Raw genomic sequence first — 23,632 nt, 5'->3', positions numbered from 1 at the left:
CTTGATGGACTGCAATATTGTGCAAAACACAACAGGCCACTATTATCTTGCACAAACTTCAGGAGAGTAAAGCAGCAACTCCCTGTAACATCAAGACATCTGAATTGTGACTTTAGGAGACCAAAACCTGACTTTTTTATTGGCTTGTGTACAAATTTGTGTCCTACTGTACCTACACTGAGGCATTGTGATTGATCTTCTCTATGGAGTGAGGAGATGAGGAGAGAGTGTATATGCAGCATCACCTGAGGAGCAAAATGAGAAGAAAATATTTGTACATGTCCCTTTTGCATCTGTAGAGTTCATCATGTATGAAATGGTACATGCAGTGTCTGTTGGGGTCAAGAATGTGCCATGAGAATTAGTCATTTGTATTGGTTGTGGATATTCAAACATTTATACATATCCGACTTGTATGCCACTTGACTACTTTCCCAGAAGCCACATGGTGCCAAATTCTTCGGCTGTCTGGCAAAAAGTGACCTGTGGAATATGTAGCTGTAATGCATTCTGCCTGGGAACACTGCACACACATCAGTAAAGTAGCCATTGACATCACATACACCCTGCACGTTGCAGGAGTTCTAGTGGTGTCTGTTGCTAAAGATATGTGCATTGTGGTGAGGTGGCTGAAGTGCCATATTGAGTGCAATGAATTGCACCTACCACAAGTGGGAAGCAGGAAAAGAGGTAGGAATCCCTAGCAACCCTTTTGCCTTCTGCCAGTGTATGTGGCATACCTATGTAGAGATGCACTTTCATATTTGTACAGCTCTGAACTGACCTAAGCAACAAAACTGGCTTGTCTGAGAAATGCCTACTATGTCACTGTGCACCCTCTGGAATGACTCAGTAGCAAAGAAATGTAGAGCTGCTTGGTTCTTGACATAGGCTGGGATGGTGTGGGAATTACATTTTTTAGAGTCAATATCCTGCTCCCGCTCAGAAACCATGCCCAAGATAACATCAGGGGGAAACAGAATCTGCAAACAGTTGCAGGTAACATCTTGGTTGGACACCCCATAGGGGCTGATACTTTGTCTGAAGATCCTCTCAGCTCTCCTCTTCCTCTTCAAATCATTCTGTCTCATTACAAGGAGAAAACTAACAAACACATTCAGCACATGTTGTGAGGTCTAACAGGGTTTTTTTTGTGGCTGCTCATATTTTATGCATGCAGACAGTCTATGATTGGCTGTTTGGCTAACAACATTGTGGTGCAGCTGTGTGAGGGGATGGCAAGCACAGATACAGGTGTGTGTGTGTGTGGCATTTGGGAAAGACTTGGAAATCTGAGGATTGATTAGCAGTTTTGACTTGTGCATAACATTCACATTTGAACTGATTGTGGAAGACATTACAGGATTGTTAAACGTGGAACTGTAGAAGAGACGTAACAAATATACCTGTGGCATTTTTGTTGCCACTCAATGAGTCATATGAATACGTTTATGGTATTGTATGTTACTTGCTATATTACACTGTTATGGAGGTGTGTTTTGGCCATCACAATTACCCATCCAATGCACTCCCTTTACAGTTAACTGGGCCTACTTCCATCACATTTGCTCCCAGCTTTTGTTTTTTCACCTCCAAGTAACGAGTGGCCCTCACTCATTGTGTAATCCAATGTTTAGTAACATGTTGTTATACTGTAATGTTACCTACATGTCCTACACATTTGCATATGTAACAGTCCATTGTTTACAGATAGCTGTTTTCAATTTTAAGTGAGGCATTTTGTACTATGTTGGTTGTACAACTAGATGTATATCTCATGATGTGTGAATCTAAGCATGTGTTGTGGCATACATCAAAGTTTGTGCTGCTATTTCACAGTGTTATGGTCTGCCCCGTGTGCGGACGTTCCACCCAGAGTGTGGAGAATCTGCCCTGAGTGTGGAGATTCCACACTCTGGCAGAGATTCCATACTGATTGAGGAAACTCTACTCCAAGTGCGCAACCTCCACAGGAGTGCAGATTCTACTTGAACGTCCCTTTATGAATCTCAAAAAGTAGTAAAGTTAGACTTTGGTCTATGTTAGATTTTAGGTCTAACTTTACCTTTTGTGAATCAGGCCCTTAATGTCATTCTTTTTTTGGAGTCCAGTCCAAGAGGCGCTTGTAAATGGGCAAAATGGAAACCAGGCACTGGAGCAAGCAAGCAAGGTCTTCAGGGAGCTACAGATGAGTGCCCAGACAGTTGACCTGACTCTGAAGGATATATGATGGTAAGCAGGTTTAAGGAACTAGACATAGCTTATATAAATTACTCTACCCAAGATATCTGGTGGTCTCACATTGACAGCAGTTTCCACAACACCTGAATTTGTTCCAACAAGATCCATGACCAAGACCATCATTGGCATTGTGAGCCAGCAGGAACTCCCCAGGAGAAACCTCTCTTCCTACATGATGAATTTATTGGAGTCAGGTGGGAGTGGAACCGATACTTGGTTGCATTGCTCCATGAAGGAAGAGGTGTAAATGCTTGCAGTTGCCTTTGAGGCACTCCAAATCTTTTGCCTTCCTCTTCTTCTGATATTGTTTTAGTTGGTCTTAGGACTCTGAGCACATTGCCACTCCTGACCAGTGCTAAAGTGCATGTGCTTCACCCTTATCATGGCAATATTGCAGAATACACAATTGACATATTTAATTTACTTGTAAATCCCTAAGAAAGTGGTGTGCCATTTGCTTAGGGCATGTAAATTAAATGCTACTAATGGGCCTGCAGCACTGCTTGTGCCACCCACACAAGTAGCCCTTTAAACATGTCTCATGCCTGCCACTGCAGAACCAGTGTGTATAGTTAACCGGCAATTCGACTTGACATTTAAAACCCTCTGCCAAGCCTTAAACTCCCCTTTTTATTACACTCAGGTCTTCCCTAAGGTAGGATGTAGGTACCCTGTAGGGCACAGCGCATTGTACCTAAAAGGTAGGGCATGTACTTTTAAGCTTTGCATATCCTAGTAGTGAAAAACACCTACATTTATTGTTCACTACTGTGAGGCTTATTCCTCTCATAGGTTAACACTTGAAATTCCTTATTACACTTTTAAGCTGTAATTCCTGAGGTAGAAGGAGTAGTTATGTCATGTTTCATATCATTGGACTATTAATGATAAATCCACCCTACTGGTAAAGTTGGGTTTAACATTACTATTTTAGAAATGACACTGTTAGAAAGTGGACATTCCTTTGCTCGTAGCTCTGTGTGCATGCATCCTGCCTCCAATATACATCCGAGATGGGTGACAGCTAAACTTTGTGCATTCCGTCCAGACAGTCACTAACACAGGAAGGTTAGATTTGTCTGAACACTCATCTGCATTATGATGGCTCTTCCTGGGCAGAAAGGAAGGGTGGGGCTGACAAACCTGAATAGGCAGTGAGTGTCCCCACACAGAGGGCTGATTACCCCATACTGACAGTCTGGGCTGGGAAGAAAGGGCTTCTGTGCACTTCAAAGACCCTTCTTTGAAGTTACCCCCACTTTAAAAGGACAACTGGGTATAAGTACTGGGTCTCTGACCTCACCAAATCAGACACTTCATGACCTACAACTGGACTCTGTCAGAAGAACTGCTGTGCTGCATCAAGGACTGTTACTCTGTTGGACTGCGGACCTAGAAGGACTGTTTTTCTGCTGTGCTGTCCTGCTGCCCGCTGCTCTCTGACCCTGCTGAGGGAGAGCTGGACTCTGCCTAGCAACTGAAGTGGTCTCAAGGGATTGCTGGCTTGCTTCCTGTGGCTAGAGACCCAGGGATATCAAATTCTCTACCACTTCCCCTGTGTCTGGTTCACTGGAAGTGGACCCAGGTACTTGCACCAGAGAAATCAACACATCTCCAGTCTACTTGGAGCAGAACGGGTGCATCAACCTTGTTGTGGTAGTAGGACCGGTGCATCACTCTCACAACCAACGCTCCCTGTCGGGAGCCCAACATTCAGAGCAGAGCATCGATGTTGCAGCAGCTTGGAGAGAACAAAGTATACCCTCGACTGCACAAGAAACATCTCAGCTCGACCCCCCCGGCAATATGAACGGACACATCCTCACCACTGCATGAAGAAAATCAATGCATCACCTCAACTGTGGATCCAGCCTTGACGCATTGATCAATGCATCGTTCACCTGCATCCCACATCTCGCTGATCTGACCAGGATATGTTTACCAGGCCTGCATGGCTCTTGTCCCTAGGCTGCGCTGGTCCAGTGCGACTGGAGAAGCCCCTGTTAGACCCAACAGCCTTAGGGTGGTCACCCCTAACTTTTTGCCTGCCTCCCTCCACTTTTTAGATACTGTTTTTGCTGGTTTTAAGACTCTGTGCACTTTACCACTGCTAACCACCGGTGCTAAAGTGCATCTGCTCTCTCCCTTTTAACATGGTAACATTGGATCATACCCAGTTGGACTATTTAATGTACTTATAAGTCCCTAGTACAGTGCACTATATCGGCCCAGGGCCAGTAGATTAAATGCTACTAGTGGGCCTGCAGCACTGATCCTGCCACCCACTTAAGTAGCCCCTTAACCTTGTCTCAGGCCTGCCATTGCAAGGCCTGTGTGTGCAGTCTCACTGCCAATGCGACTTGATATTTAAAAGTACTTGCCAAGCCTAAAACTCACCGTTGTCTACATATAAGTCACCCCTAAGGTATGCCCTAGGTAACCCACAGGGCAGGGTGCTGTGTGGGCAAAAGGCAGGACATGTACTTGTGTAGTTTACATGTCCTGGTAGTGTAAAACTCCTAAATTTGTTTTTACACTACTGTGAGGCCTGCTCCCTTCATAGGCTAACATGGGGGCTGCCCTCATACATTGTTTGAGTGGTCGCTGCTGATCTGAAAGGAGTAGGAAGGTCATATTTAGTATGGCCAGAATGGTGATACAAAATCCTGCTGACTGGTGAAGTTGGATTTAATATTAATATTTTAGGAATGCCACTTTTAGAAAGTGAGCATTTCTCTGCACTTAAATCTTTCTGTGCCTTACAATCCATGCCTGGCTGTGTTTAATTGACAGCTCCTTGTGCATTCACTCAGACACACCCCAAACACAGGATACTCAGCCTCACTTGCATACATCTGTATTTTGAATGGGTCTTCCTGGGCTGGGAAGGTGCAGGGCCTGCCCTCACACAAAGGACTGCCACACCCCCTGCTGGGACCCTGGCAGACAGGAATGAACTGAAAGGGGACCTAGTGCACTTCTAAGCCACTCTTTGAAGTCTCCTCCACTTCAAAGGCACATTTGGGTATATAAACAGAACCTGCATCCTACCAAGAAGAACTGCCTGGCTGCCCAAAGGACTCACCTGTCTGCTTTCTGTGAAGGACTGCTGCCTTGCTGTTGCTCTGCTGCCTTGCTGCACTCTGTCTGTGGTGAAGAAGTGGTCTCCAAAGGCTTGGATAGAGCTTGCCTCCCATTCCCTGAAGTTTCAGGACCAAAAAGACTTCATTTCTTCAAGAAGGACTCCTTGTGCGGTGAAATTTGACACACAGCCTGCCACAAATGACGCACAGCCTGCACCGAAGTGAAATTTTCACTGCATGCCGAACCGAACAAGGCAGCCCGACTTCGCAACAAGAAGATCGTCGCAGAGCCAGCGTAGCGACCGGAACTTCGATGCAGGGCCCACCAAATCGACGCACAGTTGAGTAAGAACGACGCAGCCCGACTTCCAGAGAGGAATCGACGCAGCACCTGCCGTGCAGTAGAAAATGTGACGCAACCCCCACCAGATCTCGCAGCTCCTTTGACTTTGTCCTGCCAGCGCAGGAATACACTCACTGTCACCGGGGTGTCTGAAAACCCAGCAAGACGAAGAGGATCCACGACTGAGCACCGAAATCGACGCACAGCCACCCGGCGTGAAAACTAAACAACGCATCGCCGTGTGCGGCCCGAGAAATCAACACACACCCCTTTGTTTCTCCTCCTCTAGGGTTCTTTGCAGGGATTGTTCATGCGAACCAGGTACTTTGTGCTTGAAAGAGACTTTGTTTGCTTTTAAAAGACTGAAGACACTTAGGCCCTCATTACAACCCTGGTGGTCGGTGATAAAGCGGTGGTAATACCGCCAACAGGCCGGAGGTAACAAAAATGGAAATATGACCACGGCGGAATCCGCCAACACAGACAGCCACTTTAACACACCGACCGCCACGGCGGTAGCAACAAGCACTGTGGCGGTAACCGCCAACAGCCAGGCTGAAGACAATGCACCGCCCACACTATTACAACAATCCTATCCCCCTCCTTTTCAGGGGGGTACCAACGACATTAAAAGGCACGGCGGAAACAGTACACAGAAGGCAAAGGACTCGCCTCTGGAGACACAGGGAAGAACCACGCCACCATGGAGCCCGAGTTGCAAGTGTTCCCCATACTTGTCTATCTTCTTCTACACTATGAACATCAACGCCGGCAAAGACAACAACGGTGAGTACAGCCACCTATCACACAAGGGAGGGAGGGAGGAAAAAGAGAGTGACACACTCACGCAACACCCCCACCCCCAACCCCAGACATACAAGCAGAAGCAGTAAGAAAACAGATGTACCCCGTACCTCTCAGGAATAATGCAAGGACAAAAGGAAATGATTAAAGTGAGTGTAATAAGATAGAAATCTAGAAATTCGCGCATCAAAATCAAAATAGTATATACATATATACAAATGTAGGGACACAGCCGAGTCCAGGATGTCCATGGGCCACAGGGCCACATCACATAGGTCAAGGCCCCACTTGACTCCTGCAACAACATGGAGAGAACACCGCAGGGGCATCAGGTCGAAAATACACCGGGGAATGGGGGGCACCTCAGTTGGAAGATGGTACAACACCACTGGTCCTGGAAGGGGCTACATGCCCATCACTATGTCCTGTGGAGTGCAAAGCCACAGTCTCTCAAGGGGGTGGTCTGCCCACTGCTTGGTCCTGGGGAGTGCAAAGCCACAGTCTCTCACATGGGTGGTCTGCGCACTGCTTGGCCCTGGGGAGTGCAAAGCCACAGTCTCCCAAGTGGGTGGTCTTCCCACTGCCTGGTCCTGGGGAGTGCAAAGCCACAGTCTCTCTAGTGGATGGCTTCTTCCACTGGTTTTGGAGGGGGCCTTGTGCCCAGTGTGCTTCATTTTGGCAAGGAGGGGGTGAGTGGATGGCTTCTTCCACTGGTTCTGGAGTGGGCCTTGTGCCCAGTGTGCGTCATTTCGGCAAGGAGGGAGTGAGTGGATGGCTTCTTCCACTGGTTCTGGAGGGACCTTTGTGCCCAGTGATGCTAATCTTGGGGAGTGCAAGGTCACAGTCTCTCACCTGTGTGTCACACCCACAGGATTTGCATGGTCCAGGATGCACTACAGTCCATGGAGGCAGGACTACACACTGCCTGCCAGCAGTGACGGCTGCTCAGTGGTGGCAGTAGCGAGGCTGCTGGCTGTGCAGGCACTGGTGGGGGGATGCCCCTGCCCGCCCCCTGGAGCCTCGGATGGCTGTCCACTGGAGCTGCTGGCGGAGCTATCAGTGGTGGGGGAGGCTCCTGCTCGTCCCCTGCAGCCTCGGATGGCTGCCCACTGGGGCTGCTGGTGGTGCTGGCAATGGTGGTGGGAGGCTCCTGCCCGTCCCCTACAGTTCGGATGGCTGCTCACTGGGGCTGCCGGTGGCGGTGCTGTTGTTGGGAATGCCAGTGGTGGGCAGAGGCTCCAGCCCTTCCCCTGCAGTCTTGGATGGCTGAACTGCCATGGTTGGTGGTGGGGGCTCAGAGTCAGTCCCAGCACCAGGCCTCCTGTCTGTCCTGCCTGCAGGGGCAAGCCCTTTGTCCTTCCCAGTTGGTGGTGCCTCCTTGCCCTTGGCAGCTGGTGGTGTCTCCTTGCCCTTGCCCTTGGCAGCTGGTGGTGCCTCCTTGCCCTTCACCTTGGCAGCTGGTGCAGGCACACTGTCAGTGCTGATGGCTGATTCCCTGGAGCCTCTCCCACCTGCAGTAGCTGCCGACACTACTGTGGCCATGGACTGGGTGGCTGAGGTGCTCACCTGGGTTCTGACCACCCTGGTCCAACATGAAGGACGGGGCAGGGGTAGGGAAGAGGTCAACCGCGGAGAGGAAAAGCTTCTTAGGGACACTGGGGCGGGAGGAGGGTGAAGGTCTGGGAATGGAGAAAGAGGGAGTAGTTGTAGGAGGTGTCAGTCTGCTGTGTTTGGGTGCAGGTGCATGGGCTGAATGCTGTTGTGAGGTGGGTGGCTGTTGGGTGTCTGAATGTCTGCGTTTGGGTACCTTGGGAGGATGGGGCACAGACACAGTGGGAGAGGACACAGGGTACGTGTGCACGGATGTGGGGGTGGTGACTGCCAGTGAGTGGTGCGCAGTGATAGGCGTAATGGTGAAGGCGGTAGTGGATGAGGATGTAGTGCATGTAGGTGTGAGTGGAGCGCTACTGGGAGGGTGTGGACGAGGAGGAGGAGGGAGACAGTGGAGGCAGTTGATGTTGGTGTGTCTGCATCTGGATGGTGTATGTGTGAGTGCCGATGGGATGATGGGTGGTGCTTGTGTTTGCCTGAGCCACTCCTGTGTGTTGTCTTGGGTGCATGCTGGTCTGAATGTGTGCTTGGGATAGGTTGGGGTTCAGGGGAATGGGTCTGGGTAGAGGATGTTGGCGGGGGAGGCTGGAGATAGGGACAATGGCTGCCATCAGAGAGGAGGCCAGAGCCTTGATTGATTTCGGTTGGGCCGCCATGCCAGTGTGAATGCCCTCCAGGAATGCATTTGTCTGTTACATTTGGGCTACCAACCCCTGGATGGCATTCACAATGGTTGACTGCCCAACAGATATGGATCGCAGGAGGTCAATAGCCTCCTCACTCAGGGCAGCAGGGCTAACTGTGGCAGGGCCTGAGGTGCCTGTGGCGAAGGAGATGACCACCCTCCTGGGTGAGCGGGCACGGGAAACACGCTGATGGGCTGCTGGGAGGGCGGTGCTGGTACGGGCGGCGGCTGTACCTGTCGTTGGGGTGGCCACAGAGGTTCCCACCACCACCAGGGAGCTTCCATCTGAGGAGGAATCGCTGTCAGAACTGTCCCTTCCTGTCTCCGACGTGGTGCTCCTCTCACGCTCCGTCCCACTGGTGCCCTCACCGTTGGTGGATTAGGCTTCCTGGACCATGTGGGATGCAGCTCCCTCTGTCGCTGGTGCCTCTGCTCCTCCACCAGATTATGCTAATGCATAGAAGGACAGGATGACAAAACAAAAAGGGGGTGGACAAAGGATATACTTGGTCAATGGCTGCACCAACACCACCATTGGCATACACAGCACCCTCACACAGGGAACAGGCCTACGCACTATGCAATGCACTACCAATCACAATGCTAGTCACCAGCCCAAGGACAGGAATACCTAACTCCAATAGAAGCATATCTCACACCCACAGACCCCTGCCCAGTAGTGGATCCCTACTAGCTTTGTAGGAGGTGGGGTTAATCAGCCCCTGCCCAACATGGGACCTACCCTGCAATGTAAGGCCTGGCCTTGGGGCACCCAAAGGCCCACATCCCCCACCCGGAGACCACCCCACCAAGCGCAAGTAGTATAATGGGAAACTGCACTCACACCCTTGTGGCTGCTGAGATGCCCTGAAGCGCCCATCCAGCTCCAGATAGGCCACCGCCAGTATGCAGAATATCAGGGGGGTCAGGGTTTAACAGGCACCCCTTCCTCGCTGGGAGGCTATCCCCAGCTGGGCCTCCGCCGTCTTCTGTGCCCAGCGTCTCAGGTCCTCCCACCGTTTACGACAGTGGGTGCTCCGCCTGCCGTAGACCCCCAGGGTCCGCACATCCTTGGCGATGGCATGCCATGTACCCTTTTTCTGATGGGCGCTGACCTGCAGACAAATAAACATAGAAAAAGGTATCAGCCATACCGTCCGGCCTGTTACACTCATGGCCCACCATATCCTTCACATCCCCTTACGCACAGACATTGCCCACCATACATGCAGCTCACTGCCCAGGACCCTTCCACCACCACTCCCCTTACACGAGACCCTCACACACAGCACACCATGCATTCATGCCCCATGCATCGTGCTCACAGTGTACTCACCTGCTGGTCTGGAGGCCCATACAGCATTCGGTACTGGGGTAGGACCCCATCCACCAGTCTCTCCAACTCCGCAGCAGTGAAGGCAGGGGCCCTTTCCCCAGTGACTCGAGCCATGGTCGGTTCCAGACATAGGTCACAGCAGCACTTGCAGTGTAGGTCGTCTCCTGTTGAAGGTCAAGTAGCAAGTGAGAGAACAGATAGAAAATGGCGGTCACGTCCGCAGCGGTGCGTACTGTCACCGTCGGCGTACATCATCATTGGCCACTGTAACCCACAAGGCCCAATGACACCCAATGTGGAGTTGCACTGCGGTACTCGACCGCCTCCCGCAATGGAGCACAACATCAGCAGCATTACATCATTTCTACCTGTCCATCCACACAGGACAGGTGGTCGCCATTTCAAGGGGGGGGGCAGGCCATGGCACCTAACTGTGTCACAGTACACATAGGCACCATTTGGGCGTATCCAACAACATACTGTTTCAGTCACATCATGCAATGGAGTGTACAGTTTGGAAATGTAGAATACTGACCAGCCGCTCACTGTTTTGTCCCCTAGATTACAACCGCTGCAGATGAAGAGGAGATGGAGACATCCTCCTGTGTACAGACCCCTGGTGGACTTGGCAACAATGGAGGACAGGCACATTATCCTCACCTACAGACTTGACAGGGCCGCACTCATGGACCCGTGTGCCCAATTGGAGCCAGACCTGATATATGCTATCCGTCACCCCACTGGGATACCACCTCTTGTGCAAGTCCTATCTGTGCTCCATTTCTTGGCAACTGGCTCCTTCCAAGTGACAGTGGGCCTGGCACCAGAAATGTCACAGCCAATGATTTCAAAAGTGCTGACCAAAGTGTGATCTGCCCTGATTAAACACATGTGCAGCTACATTGTTTTCCCCCAGGTTGAGGATTTGGCCACGGGGGCTATTGACGGTGCACATATTGCATTTGCCCCCCCCCCCCCGGAGAAATGAACAGGTGTTCAGAAATCGAAAGAACTTTCACTCTATGAAAGTGCAGCTAGTATGCCTGGGGGACCAGTACATCTCCCATGTCAATGCAAAGTATCCTGGGTCTGTGCATGATGCCTTTATCCTGAGGAATAGAAGCATCCCAAATGTGATGACCCAACTACAGAGGCACAGGGTATGGCTAATAGGTGAGTCCATGGTTCCCACCCTGTATATGTTGGTGTATGGGTATGGTGTGGGCCCTGGGGGTTAGTGTTTGGCTAACAGGTATCCTCGATATTTGCAGGTGACTCTAGTTACCCTAACCTCTCATGGCTACTGACCCCTGTGAAGAATTCCAGGACAAGGGCAGAGGAACATTACAAAGAGGCCCATGGGCAAACAAGAAGAATAATCAAGAGGACCTTCGGCCTCCTGAAGGCCAGGTTTCTGTGCCTCGATCCAAGAGGTGGTTCCCTGTGCTACTCACCCAAGAAGGTCTGCCAGATCATCGTGGCATGCTGTATGTTGCACAACCTTGCCTTGGGACGTCAGGTACCTTTTCTGCAGGAGGATGAGGCTGGAGATGAGTGTGTGGCAGCAGTGGACTATGTGGACAGTGACGAAGAGGAGGCAGAGGATGAGGACAACAGAACAGCATTCAACAGACACACAGGTAGGACACTGTAACTTCACCTTCCATTGACAGTTTTGTGTTGGACATTGTACATGGCAGGCTGTTTTTCACACTGCTATGGCCACTTACTGAACCCTTTGGCATCTCTATTTTCAGATATCTGTGCCCCACTCTGGCTCCTGGTGTGTTGACTGAAGCCAACTACAGTTCATTCCTATGTATACATTACTGTACAGTTGAATTGCAATGTTCACAGCTTGTTAAACGACTACATAGTTCAATCAATTGACAGACCCCATACTTGTATTTTTTCAAAGGGTGTTTATTTAGGTGATAATAAGTGACGGGGATGTGCAATGGGCTGGGTTGCTGATGGAGGATAGTCCGGGCTAGAGTCCAGTCTATTTGTTTCACAGGTGTATTGTCAAAGGGGGCATATGAATGTGGAGCAATGGCAGTTCATGGTGGACAGGGTGAAAAAGTGGGACACAAGGGTGACATTCAAGAGAGTCTTATTTCCTGGTGGGGTCTTGGCAATGTTCTCTGGCTTGTGCCTGGATTGCAGGGGCAGTTTGCGGGGTGGTTCTCCTTCTGCAGGGGGAGGGGTGCTGGTGGCCTGTTGTTCCTGTGGCGGGACTTCCTGTCCACTAGCAGTAGCAGAGGTAGAGGGCTGTTCATCGGTGTGGCAAATGTCAGGGGCCCATTGGTGTGCCACTGCCTCCCTCATGGTGTTGGCCATGTCTGCCAGCACCCCTGCAATGGTGACCAGGGTGGTGTGGATGTCCCTCAGGTCCTCCCTGATCTCCAGGTACTGTCCCTCCTGCAGCTGCTGGGTTTCCTGCAAATTGGCCAGTATCTGGCCCATCGTCTCCTGGGAATGGTGGTAAGGTCCCAGGATGTTGGTGAGTGCCTCCTGGAGAGTCGGTTCCCTGGGCCTGTCCTCCCCCTGTCACACAGCAGTCCTCCTAGCTTCCCTGTTGTCCTGTGCCTCTGTCCCCTGAACCATGTGCCCACTGCCACTGACCCCAGGTCCCTGATTGTCCTGTGTTTGTGGGGTGTCCTGGGGTCCCTGTAGTGGTGGACACACTGCTGATTGACGTGTCCTGGGGACAGAGGTATGGGCCCGATGGGTGGGTGCTGTGGTGGTATTTCCTGAGGGGGGAGGCTCTGTGGTGGTATGGTACTGTGCCTGGGTAACCGACTGTCCGGAGGTCCCTGATGGGCCAGGTTGGTCATCCAGATCCAGGCGTCAAGAGCTGCTGTCATCACCGTGGGCCTGTTCTGTGGGGGGACTGGATGTTGCTGGCACCTCCTCTCCGGTGACGTTGGATGGGGGACCTGTGGGGATGTAATAGCAGTGTTATAGTTTCTGCATGTGACATCTTGTGCATGGGTGTGTTGCCCTGTATGGTTGTTATTGCCCTGGCAGCTTTGCCTTGTGTGAGTAATTATTTGGTGGGCTAGGTGATGGTCTCTAGTGTGCATGCTTTAGTGATAGTTGTCCATGTAGGTCTGTGATGGGTGTCAATGCATTGTGTTGCATGCAAGGCTTGGTTTTGGGAGGGGTGGGTTGTGATGGTGGGGTGTGTGGGAGGTGGTTGATTGATGGGAGTGAAGGTGGGGTTATGTGATGGCATGCAGGTAGCTCCCCACGGACCTCAGGCTTGGACCGGTACCACTGGTAGCGCCAACTGAGGTACTGGGTTTTTCAGAACCGGTACTGATCCGGTAACCCAGCGGTGCCAGGGTACACCCAAAGACCTCGGGTACTTTCCTGATTCAGACCACAGAAACTCAGAGTCTTCTAGGTGAAGTCAAAGATCGAATTTATTGGCTGCAGCCAAGTAACAAGCGTCCTAGAAGTACAACAGCACGGTTTGTATGTTCTCAGGAGACTGTGTTTCAATGCAAAGTCAGGTTTCCTTATATACAGTTTTTTAAGCTTCAGGCAAACATTCTTGACATTTTGGTTGGTCAGTCACATGTTTTCACTACAAAGGAAAAAATAGTGTCATGATGAAACCTCATATTTCATGTCATCCAACCCATAATAAATTACCCGGCAAGGCCTAGTATTTTACATCAGATAAGTGTGGACCCCTAATAAAAACGGGCACCTACCCCTCGTAAAGTAAGAAGAAGAAAAGAGCAGGTGCAGGTGTGAGCAAGTTAGGCAGGGTGTGTGAGCGATAATAAGGGTTTTATGGCCTGGTGTGCCTTGATGCTATCTGATTCGGCCACTGGGAGAGGGACTGACCAAACAGGTTTGGCCTGAGGCAATGGTTCCAGCTTGCCCAGGTCAGAGAAAAGTCAATCAAGGTGTACGTGTCCTTGGAATCAAATCTGACTGTATTATAAGCCTATGTGAGGGCAACTTTTTAAAAATGGCTGCCGTGTATAAAATGGGAGCCACGAGTGCAGGACGAAAATGGCGATTTCGAGGTGAAAACGCTGCTGGAATTGAACGAAAATGCTCATGCTTAGTGTACTAGTCATTATCGGTCTTTTGATACTAAAATCGTACTGCTGTGGCAAAGTAAATTACATGGGTCCAGAATTTTTAGAACCACAGATGAAAGTATTAAAGTAAATACTAAAGTATTACCAGTCCTCCTGCTACTCCTGTCAGGCCCGCAGGATGCATGATTGCCAAGACTTGCTCCTCCCATGTTGTTAGTTGTGGGGGTCCACCGCCAGTCCTCTGTACTGCTACCTGGTGTCTTTCTACCACAGTACGCACTTCCCCCGTAGGTCATTCCACCTCTTCCTGATGTCATCCCTTGTTCTGCGGTGCTGTCCCATGGTGTTGACCCTGTCCACGATTCTCCTCCATAGCTCACTCTTCCTAGCGATGGATGTCTGCTGCACCTGTGATCCAAATAGCTGTGTCTCTACCCTGATGATTTCCTCCACCATGGCTGTATGCACTGCCAATGGTTTACCGCAGTTGAATGTCTACCGTGGTGATTCGTGGGTCATAATGCTGTGGGCGTAGTTCTGTTTGTGTAACGGTGTGGGTTTTGATACCGCCAGTTTATCACTGACCTTTGGTCTGGCGGACTTTTGTGTGTGTCTGTATAGTGATGGATTGCTATGTGTGTGTCATAATATGGGAAGCGGTAATCCGCCGCGCCGGCGGCATGTTGGCAGTGGTCGGCATGGCGGTAAGCAGGACTTACCACCAATGTCATAATAAGGGCCTTGATATCACTTTTCAGTGATATCTCAACATTTACTTATTGCATTTTAATCGTTTTAACCTGCATCTTATCAGATAAGTATTATATATTTTTCGAAACACTGTGTGGTGTATTTTTTTGGTGCTTTATGATGTTATTGTATGAATTATTGCACAAATAATTTACATATTGCCTTCTAAGTTAAGCCTGACTGCTCAGTGCCAAGCTACCAGAGGGTGGGCACAGGATAATTTGGATTGCGTGTGACTTAACCTGACTAGAGTGAGGATCCTTGCTTGGACATGGGGTAACCTGACTGCCAACCAAAGACCCCATTTCTAACAGCCCCATTGGTGCTTATTGCTTCTAAGGACTAGAACTCTTATTATTTCAAAATTCATAACTCGACTTCTACTTATTGGATGTTTGTCATATTGGTTTTGTTTTATTTATAACATTGTCGTCTATTTGTCTATCCTAGTGCGGAGTCTTTTTGTGGTGTTTTCACTATGTTACTGTGTGTTGTGACACAAATTCTTTACACTTTGCCTCTTTAGATTAGCCTGACTGCTCTTCGCCAAGCTATGAGAGGGTGAGCACAGGTTATCTTTTAGTGTGTTTCTGACTTACCTCGACTAGGATTGTGGTGCCTGCTTGTATAGGGTGAATACTCTGACAACCAGAAACCCAATTTCTAACAGATGTTCAGCAGGTGGAAAGGATTAAGTCATAAGTTTATACTGTAAAAAACTATTTTTCTGTTTTTGTTTCCTGACAGATGTTAGCGAATCGATGTTTTAATCAACACTATTACTTTAAGAATAACTTTAAATGTAGCTGCTAAACCCATTTTACATGCAAATAAGAAAATGTGTAGCGGGATTAGGAAGGAAGAGCGGCAGACTATAGTATGTACAGTCCAATATCCAGGGTTCTGACTTGGAACAGAGGGGACATAGAAACTACTATGAGAACTATGTGATTCCTCACTTCGGGGTTACGTGAAGGACTTCTGTGGTGATAGGGATAGAACTCCTTCATAAGACTCACATAGGAACTGGGATGGTTGGCAATTTATCCCAGTTCTTTCATCTTACTTCGCGTACAGCTAGTTCATCATTTGACCTTGTGCTCTCTTTGGTTCATACAAGCTTCACAGTCCCCTCTGGCACACTTGTTCATTCTTTCCTTGGTTCTGCTGCCTCCCTCCTCAATACCAGAGGCAGCTAATAAACAGGAACATCAAGATGGAGACCTACCACCGTTGTGCCGCAACTTAATGCCCCTTGCCTCTTGCCCCACTGCTAATTGTTTTAATGTAGTAGTGCTCATGAAAAACAGCTTATGTGCATGCATAAACACTGCCAGTGCAAAGGACAGCTCCCTAGACTCCTGATGACAGGAGGTGGAGGAAGAGAAACAAAGTAGGGCTGAGCCATGATCTATCTACAGAATGCTGTTTAAACCATGGCGCATGGTAGTTTGATGCCTGGAATACACATGTCTGAGGGGTGTAAATGAACTATGATTCCTTCACTCAAGCACAATCCATTTCATTTAGCAGACATGCCTTAGGTAGCATAGTACATCTGTTAGAGTGCCACAGGAGATATAAGAGCATCCCGGAGGCAAATAAAGATTGAAGGAGCACAGCAGGGCAGGATCCTTAGCACTGTCCCAGCTTTAGATAGGGCTGTATTTACAGGCCTATCAAGAAGCTGATAGGGAGCTTCAGGTGGGACTGCCCCTCAATCCTGATCCTGCTGCTCTCTCTGGCTTCTCATTGAGAATCATGTCTTGCTGGTTCCAGTGTCCAGTGCTGGGTTACTGCCCTGCTTTCACAGAAGAGGTTCCAGCAAAGGAAGTAAGGTAAATAAAAATAAACCTCTCTGTTGTTTTTCTGTGCATACAGGAGTTATATGTTTCTGAGTGTATTTATGAGTAAGAGTGTCAATGAGCGTGAACGTGAGTGAGGACTAGTGAGAGTGAGTTGGTGCATGATAAAATGAGAAAGTGAGTAAAAGAGTTTGAGTTAAGATGAACAAGAGAAGGGAGAGCATGAGAGGGAGCTGGAGCAAGTCATGCTTAACTATCAATTGTGTGGCAGGTGTATTTGCATCAGGTCTCAAAGGATGGAGAGGACTACTGACCCATAATTATTAAAGCAGAGCACCTGTACACCAGGAATACAAAGCATAGCCCCCTGTATACCAGCAGCGGTGGGTGAGAGGCAGTGAATGTTAAAGAGCGTGTGGAACGGTGTTTGTGAATGTGAGTGAAATTCAGTGAGTGTGTGAGTACACGTGTGTGAGTGGGACTGAGTATGAGTCAGAGTGAGTGAGTTAGAGAGCGTGACTTAGAGTGAGGGTAGAACTAGTGAATGAAAAAGGGAGTGAGAATGAGTGAGAGGAACAGTGTGTTTGTTCGCAGGTTTTGTGCTTGGGTGTCTGCTGCTGGCCTTATCATACTTTAGATGATTCTTGGTCTATGGGAACGCCCGATGTAACATGCTGTGTCACTGGCATATTGGGGATAATATTGGGATAATTCTAGCCATAAGGGAGGACACCCATAGCAAAATGAAGACCCTGACACATTGAAAGTAAATTCTGATTTCGGACATGTTGGAGGTTAATTCCTTGTCTCAGAGAGGGCAGCCATGCATATTGGATAGGTGTAGGGTTGGTGAAACAACCCATCGGTAATTCTGGTTTCAACATACTGGATGTAATTTTTTCACATATAGGGTCACCCGTGGTATGGGCAGCGTCAGTGGCAAGATTCTGGTTTTGGCATGTTGTATATCACTCTTGGCATAAGGGGGTCCCATGACAAAACGCTACCATTGTAAGTGATTTTGAACATACGAGGACACTGAAGACAAATTTCGAAAAGCTGGCGAGAACTCATAGTAAGCGTTCTCATCTTGTCCACAGCATTCCAGAGAGGCCTCCACAGTTAGAATGTTGTCTTTTAATGAACACTGCTAAATGAAATGAATGGCACTGTGCGGTAGGATAGAGGCACTAAGTGGTAGCTCACAGGTGACGGCTTCCTCTCCTCGGTGTTCTCGCTTTGAGTCTGTTATCTGGTAGAATCAGGGCTAGGCACGTCAATTCCCAGCCAGGCGAGAGGTAATCTGATGGCATACTCATTCTTGTTCTGCTTGTTAATATAGGTGTGTTTGCAAGATGCTGATAAATATTTTTTGTCCCATTGTCCTATCTAGATTACAGAATTGTAGTTTGAAACCATCACTGGCTGTTGTTGGCATAATTTCCAAACCAGTGTCTCCATTATCTCATCCCCTTTCCAATTTTCATCTATTCCTAACAGAGTTATTATCATCCCTTACTTTGGTTGAAACTGGGTGAATTGGAAATGTCGCCTATGTCATTTGTGGACCTCATTCCAGTCCTGAAAAATGTCTCAGTTCCAGATACAAACAAAAAGAGACTGTGCTTAACATTTTAATGCACACTTACAGTTGATTTACAGAAGAGTTCAATCTAGCCGTTTGATTGCAAAGTGAACTTGCCTTTTCTCTTTATCATGTAGGCTTAACTTGGGCTGCCCAATGGTCATTTGAATGCCTATGATGCAGTTCTGATTCAGGTGTAAGTGGGGGAAATTTTCCTGAAGGCTTAGTCCCAAAATGTGTCCTTTGTACAATGTATAACTGACTAATCAAAGTGTAAAATATAGCAGTTTTTTGCATATCAGGCCCTAACTTGCCAGCTTTTGAAACACTGGTCTTCACAGTCAAAAAAAATAAACCCTGAACACTTTTCTGCATATAGATTCAATAGGTATGAAGATGATCAGACAATCTTTCTTCACTTGTTAGTACTTTTGCAGTGGTGAGACCTTCAGGAGTGGGGGGGGTAGTATTTTTGTTAAGATTAACATTGTTTGTTGTAGTGTTCTTTAATACTGTAACAAAGTAATTGGCAGTTGTTTTTAATGATATCACTCGTTATGGATCTACTGCTAGATTGGAAGCTTTGAGCCGTGCACAATTTCATAGTTTGGAAGAGCATCAAATAAGTGCAATAGTAGAAAGACTAAATTGGATATGGTCTGTTCGACCCAGGAGATCGACATCTTATGTCTTTGGAGGAGTGTTACATAAGTGAAAGGATCGTGAAACAATGTTTAGGAGGACTTTTTTGGCTATGTTCTCAAAAGTAATTGTAATATTAGGTACAATATGTGTTTTTTGCTATTTTTCAGTATCGTTTGTTTCATGTTTTTCTATACACGTTCCATTTTATTGGCTGTCGCAGATCGATAAACGTGGTTATTCCTCTGCTTGACGTTGATAGTTTTAGTTTTTCATGATGAATGTATTTCACCTGACTTGCTGTGTTCATGTTTTATTTGACCACAATTATCATTTATGTTTGCGATATAACAACAAAGGAAATCAATTAATAAATAAATGAGCATGCTTTTTGCTCAACGTATTGGTGAGACTCTGGAAGTATCATGAAACCACCTTAATGTTTTACTTTTCTTGAAATGTCTTACATTTCACTTCGCAGACTCCTATCTCAATTTGCAATCCAAGCTGCTTTCCCGGATTCAGAAAAATCCCTGAACCAGAGAAACAAGTATGTTGTTACTCGTGCAGCCCGTGTGGAGAAGGGGAAATTTCAAATCAAACAGGTATGTACATTTCACACAAACTAAGAGACCGATCTATGGGGGTCATTCTAAGTTTGGCGGGCGGCGGTCGGCGCCTGACAAACTTACGCCACCAAATGACCGCTCCGCGGTCAAAAGACCGCGGGGGCCATTCAGACTTTCCCGCTGGGCCGGCGGGCGCCCGCCAAGGGAGCGCCCGCCGGCCCAGCGGGAAAGGCCCTGCAACACAGAAGCCGGCTCCGAATGGAGCCGACGGTGTTGCAGGGGTGCGACGGGTGCAGTTGCACCCGTCGCAATTTCATGCTGGGGCCCTGTTAGGGGGCCCCACGACACCCGTTCCCGCCATCCTGTTTCTGGCGGTGAAAACCGCCAGAAACAGGCTGGCGGGAGGGGGTCGGAATCACCATGGCAGCGCTGCTTGCAGCACCGCCATGGAGGATTCTCCCAGCCGGGGCTAATCCGGCGGGAAACCGCCGGACCCGGCTGGGCGACCGCGGCTGTTGGAATACCACATGAAGCACCGCCAGCCTGTTGGCGGTGCTTCCGTGGACAGCCACCCTGGCGGTCTATGACCGCCAGGGTTGGAATGAGGGCCAATGTATGCAAAAGGGGCATTCTTTGCGTCATTTTTTCAGGCACTTTTAACACGTGCTCAGGGCAGGCATTAAAAGGAGGCTTCCATTGGTTACAATGGGCCTCTGGGTGCTTTGCAAGATTAGCATCAACATTTTTGACGCAAATTCTGCAAAGTGCCAGACCAGTGCAAACAATTCTGACTCTAGTCCCCTAACTACCACCATAGTGCACCGAATTTTAAAAATGATGCACATATGGTGGTGTTAGGGGAGGTGCTAAGGGGTGCAAGAAAAGTGGTGCTGCACTGTGTGCAGCACCACTTTTCGTAAATATGCCCCATAGTTCTGTTTTTTGCAGCAGGCATATTAATCCTCCTTGCTACTTTATGTGGAGTCAAAGCTGCCACTAGGCAAAACTCCCATCTCTCTCTCTAGCAGGAACATTAATCACAAGAGGTACCTTGACATTTTTTTTTTTTTTGTGAAGGCTAAATGCACAAGGAACTTTTCAGCGGGTGCTTTTAAATCGCAAGTTCGGAAGTTATTGTAACCACAGCACCCCCCTGAGGCCAGCACCCGGTGTGGTCGCACCGCACATACCGTCCAAAAGCCGGTCCTGCATTGAAGTCTGGGCAGTGCATCGGAGGTATACTGCCTGAATTACCTTGTGGTATTACAACATTTCTTATGCAGTATTAAACAATTAAAACAAAATCAGTAAGTGGGGTAGTTATAGCATATTTCTCACACTACCACTGCCCTCTAAACGAGGGGTAGAGTATTGTGTAAAAGAACAAGATCCATAAAAACTTGCAAAGTGAGTTTCTGTCAAATCACTTCCTTCAATAGCAGAAGCACATGCATACAAGTGTGACACAGCACCCAAAGCTGACCAGTGTGGACGTGTGACCTCCTAAATTAGGCTAATGTGACACATAATAGGGCAGTGGCATCTACCACCCTCAGAGTTCAACTCAAATCTTTTGACTCAGACAGGAGTAATAAGATCATCAATAAGATCATCAAATCAAACAATGAGAACCAATAGCCATATACAACAACAATATTCAATGAGGAGTCAAAAATGTATACTCACCAATTTAGTAAAGTTTTAACATTTATAGCACTTATATTAACAATGCTAAGGTCACATAAATGAAGCCTAAAACCAAATGATAGCAATACAGAAACAACACAGACTGTCCAATTCTGAAGAATCTCAATCTTATAAGAGCAATTATTTGAGAAATAGCAATAAACGTCATTATTTGTGTAGTTGAATCAATCACAATCAATTAATAAACATGTGATCTAGTTATTGGGTCAGACATCCTAACCACCAAACTCTAATTCAAAAAACATGTTTGAGGTTTGGCTTTGCAACTGCACAAACACAAAATAAGACAAAAAATAATTTGGAAAACATCTAACTATGGCACTAACAAAAATATGTGCTTGAATCTCTAAGGGAAAATTTGCAAAAGAAAAACAAATGCACATTGGTTGCACTTCTAAATGAGACAGTAGCTAGCAGAGTCTTCATAAGCTGAGCACAAGAACAGCAGGTCTTCAGCAGTCAGCACCAGGAGCATGGAAAAGGGCAACAACTCACTAAAGTTGGGCCTAAAGTAACTGAACTGTTAAAATCATATACAAATGAGACATACAACCACTTTTAATAATGGTTTCAGTATCATTCCCAAAGCACCCTGATCACGATTTTCCAGCCAATTTCCCATTTGAATTAAAGTCCTTTAAGTCGGAATTCAAATTTGTCAAATTTGTAATGCAGTTTTTAATTTCTTTACTGTTTGGGATAAATGTGCAACAATGTTGCACCCTAAGCATCCAACAGACTCCGCCCTCTTTTGCTAAAAGAATGTCTTACGCAACATGGTTCTGAAGAACCATTACATGTACCGCAGCCATTTCTGTATCAAAGAGAAGTATTGCTCTAGAAAAATCTGTTAAAATGTTGTCCACAAAGGTTTACAGTTTTCTTATCTACAGTTTTCTTATCTACATGCCATTCAGAACAACTCCTACAGAAGGAAAAATTGCTCCAAATATATCTCCAATTATTTCTGAAAAACTTGCCCCTTTTTGATCTTGGTCTTAAGTTCTCATGAGTATCAGTTATGTTGTCAATCTGGTTGTATGTCTCATTTGTATAATCGGATTTTACAAATTATATAGATTTATACAATTACAAAGGATAAAAAATAAATAGAGGATGGAAGAAATAGAAATGGAAATTAGCCACTTGTGCATGAAATACTACTTGAAGCCAAGAAGCTTTGTGTACACCAGAGATGGTGCACACAGCAGAACCAAATCTCAATGTTCCTGCATTGTCTCTTAAACAGGAACCATCAACATAAACTATTTGGTCATTTTTCTCTAACAGAGTATCCTGAATATCAGGTCTGGGTTTGGTGCACAGTTCAGTAACATCCAAGCAGTCATGTTCCACTTCATTTACATTTTCAGATTCAGAAGTGTCTATAGGTAACAAGGTAGCAGGACTAAGTACCCTGCACCTTCTCAGAGTGCCTTCCAGGATTCCCAAAATCAGTAACTCAGAAAGAGTCAACCAAGCATTTGTCAGACATAGAGTTTTGGAACTGGTAAGCAAGACCTCAACTGAGTGAGGGACCAGAACAGTTAAAGGATGTTCCATCACAATGCTCTCACTTTGGGCAAGACTAGTACCAACCACAGGAACCTGATCAAGCAGCCTGGTAAAGTGTCAGCAACTGGATCCAATGTAGCTGAAAAATATGCGACAGGATGATTTACACCACCATGTACCTGTGTTAGGACAGAAGGAGAACAACAATCACGTTCATGACAAAACAGTGAAAATGGTTTTGTGTAGTGAGGCATTCCCAGAGTTGGAGATCTGCACAGACTCTCTCTCAACTCTGTAAAAGCTTTCACACAAGGTTCATCCAGGGGCACTAGATCAGTAATTTATTTGATGGTCAATCTTTGCAAAGGCTTAGAAATAACTGAAAAATTAGAAATCCATTGGTGACAGCAACTTACCATTCCCAAAACACCCTGATATCTCTTTGAGTAACAGGAGGGTTAACTTGCAATATAGCTGTAACCCTTTCTCTGGACACATTCCTTGCACCTTTCTCTATTTGATGTCCCAATTACTTCACCTCTTTCTGACAATACTGTAATTTTGCTGGAGTCAATTTATGTCCATTTTCACCCAGATGATAGTATCTTGCCTGCATGCTTCTCAAGTCTTTGAAACAATCATTAAGTCATCAATGTACTGAACAAATGTAGGTTGGAAAGGCATTTACAATGCTTCCAAATTCTTCTTCAAAACTTGATTAAAAATTTACGGGGATTCTAAAAACCTGTGTGGAATTCTACACCAGAAATACACACCATTTCCGAATTTAAAACTAAAGAGAAACTGGCTATCCTCATGTAGAGGCACTGAGAAAAATGCATGTGACAAGTCCACTACTGTGAACCATTCTAAGTCACCCAGAATTCGGAACAAA

At 47.2% G+C, this 23,632-nt stretch overlaps 1 protein-coding gene across 1 annotated transcript in view; it reads left to right on the top strand.

The window, feature by feature from the left end:
* The window catches only part of LOC138262396 (vomeronasal type-2 receptor 26-like), a 120,253-nt gene that overhangs the window by 76,364 nt on the left and 20,257 nt on the right, over nucleotides 1–23,632 (top strand). Inside the window, exon 5 of the mRNA XM_069212298.1 lies at nucleotides 19,428–19,551. Coding sequence (XP_069068399.1) covers nucleotides 19,428–19,551 — 124 coding nt within the window. The remainder of the gene's footprint in view (nucleotides 1–19,427; nucleotides 19,552–23,632) is intronic.

This window comes from Pleurodeles waltl, chromosome 10 (genome assembly GCF_031143425.1).
Source record: "Pleurodeles waltl isolate 20211129_DDA chromosome 10, aPleWal1.hap1.20221129, whole genome shotgun sequence".
Classification (NCBI taxonomy): Eukaryota; Metazoa; Chordata; class Amphibia; order Caudata; family Salamandridae; genus Pleurodeles; species Pleurodeles waltl.
This window is presented reverse-complemented; position numbering and strand designations above follow the sequence as displayed.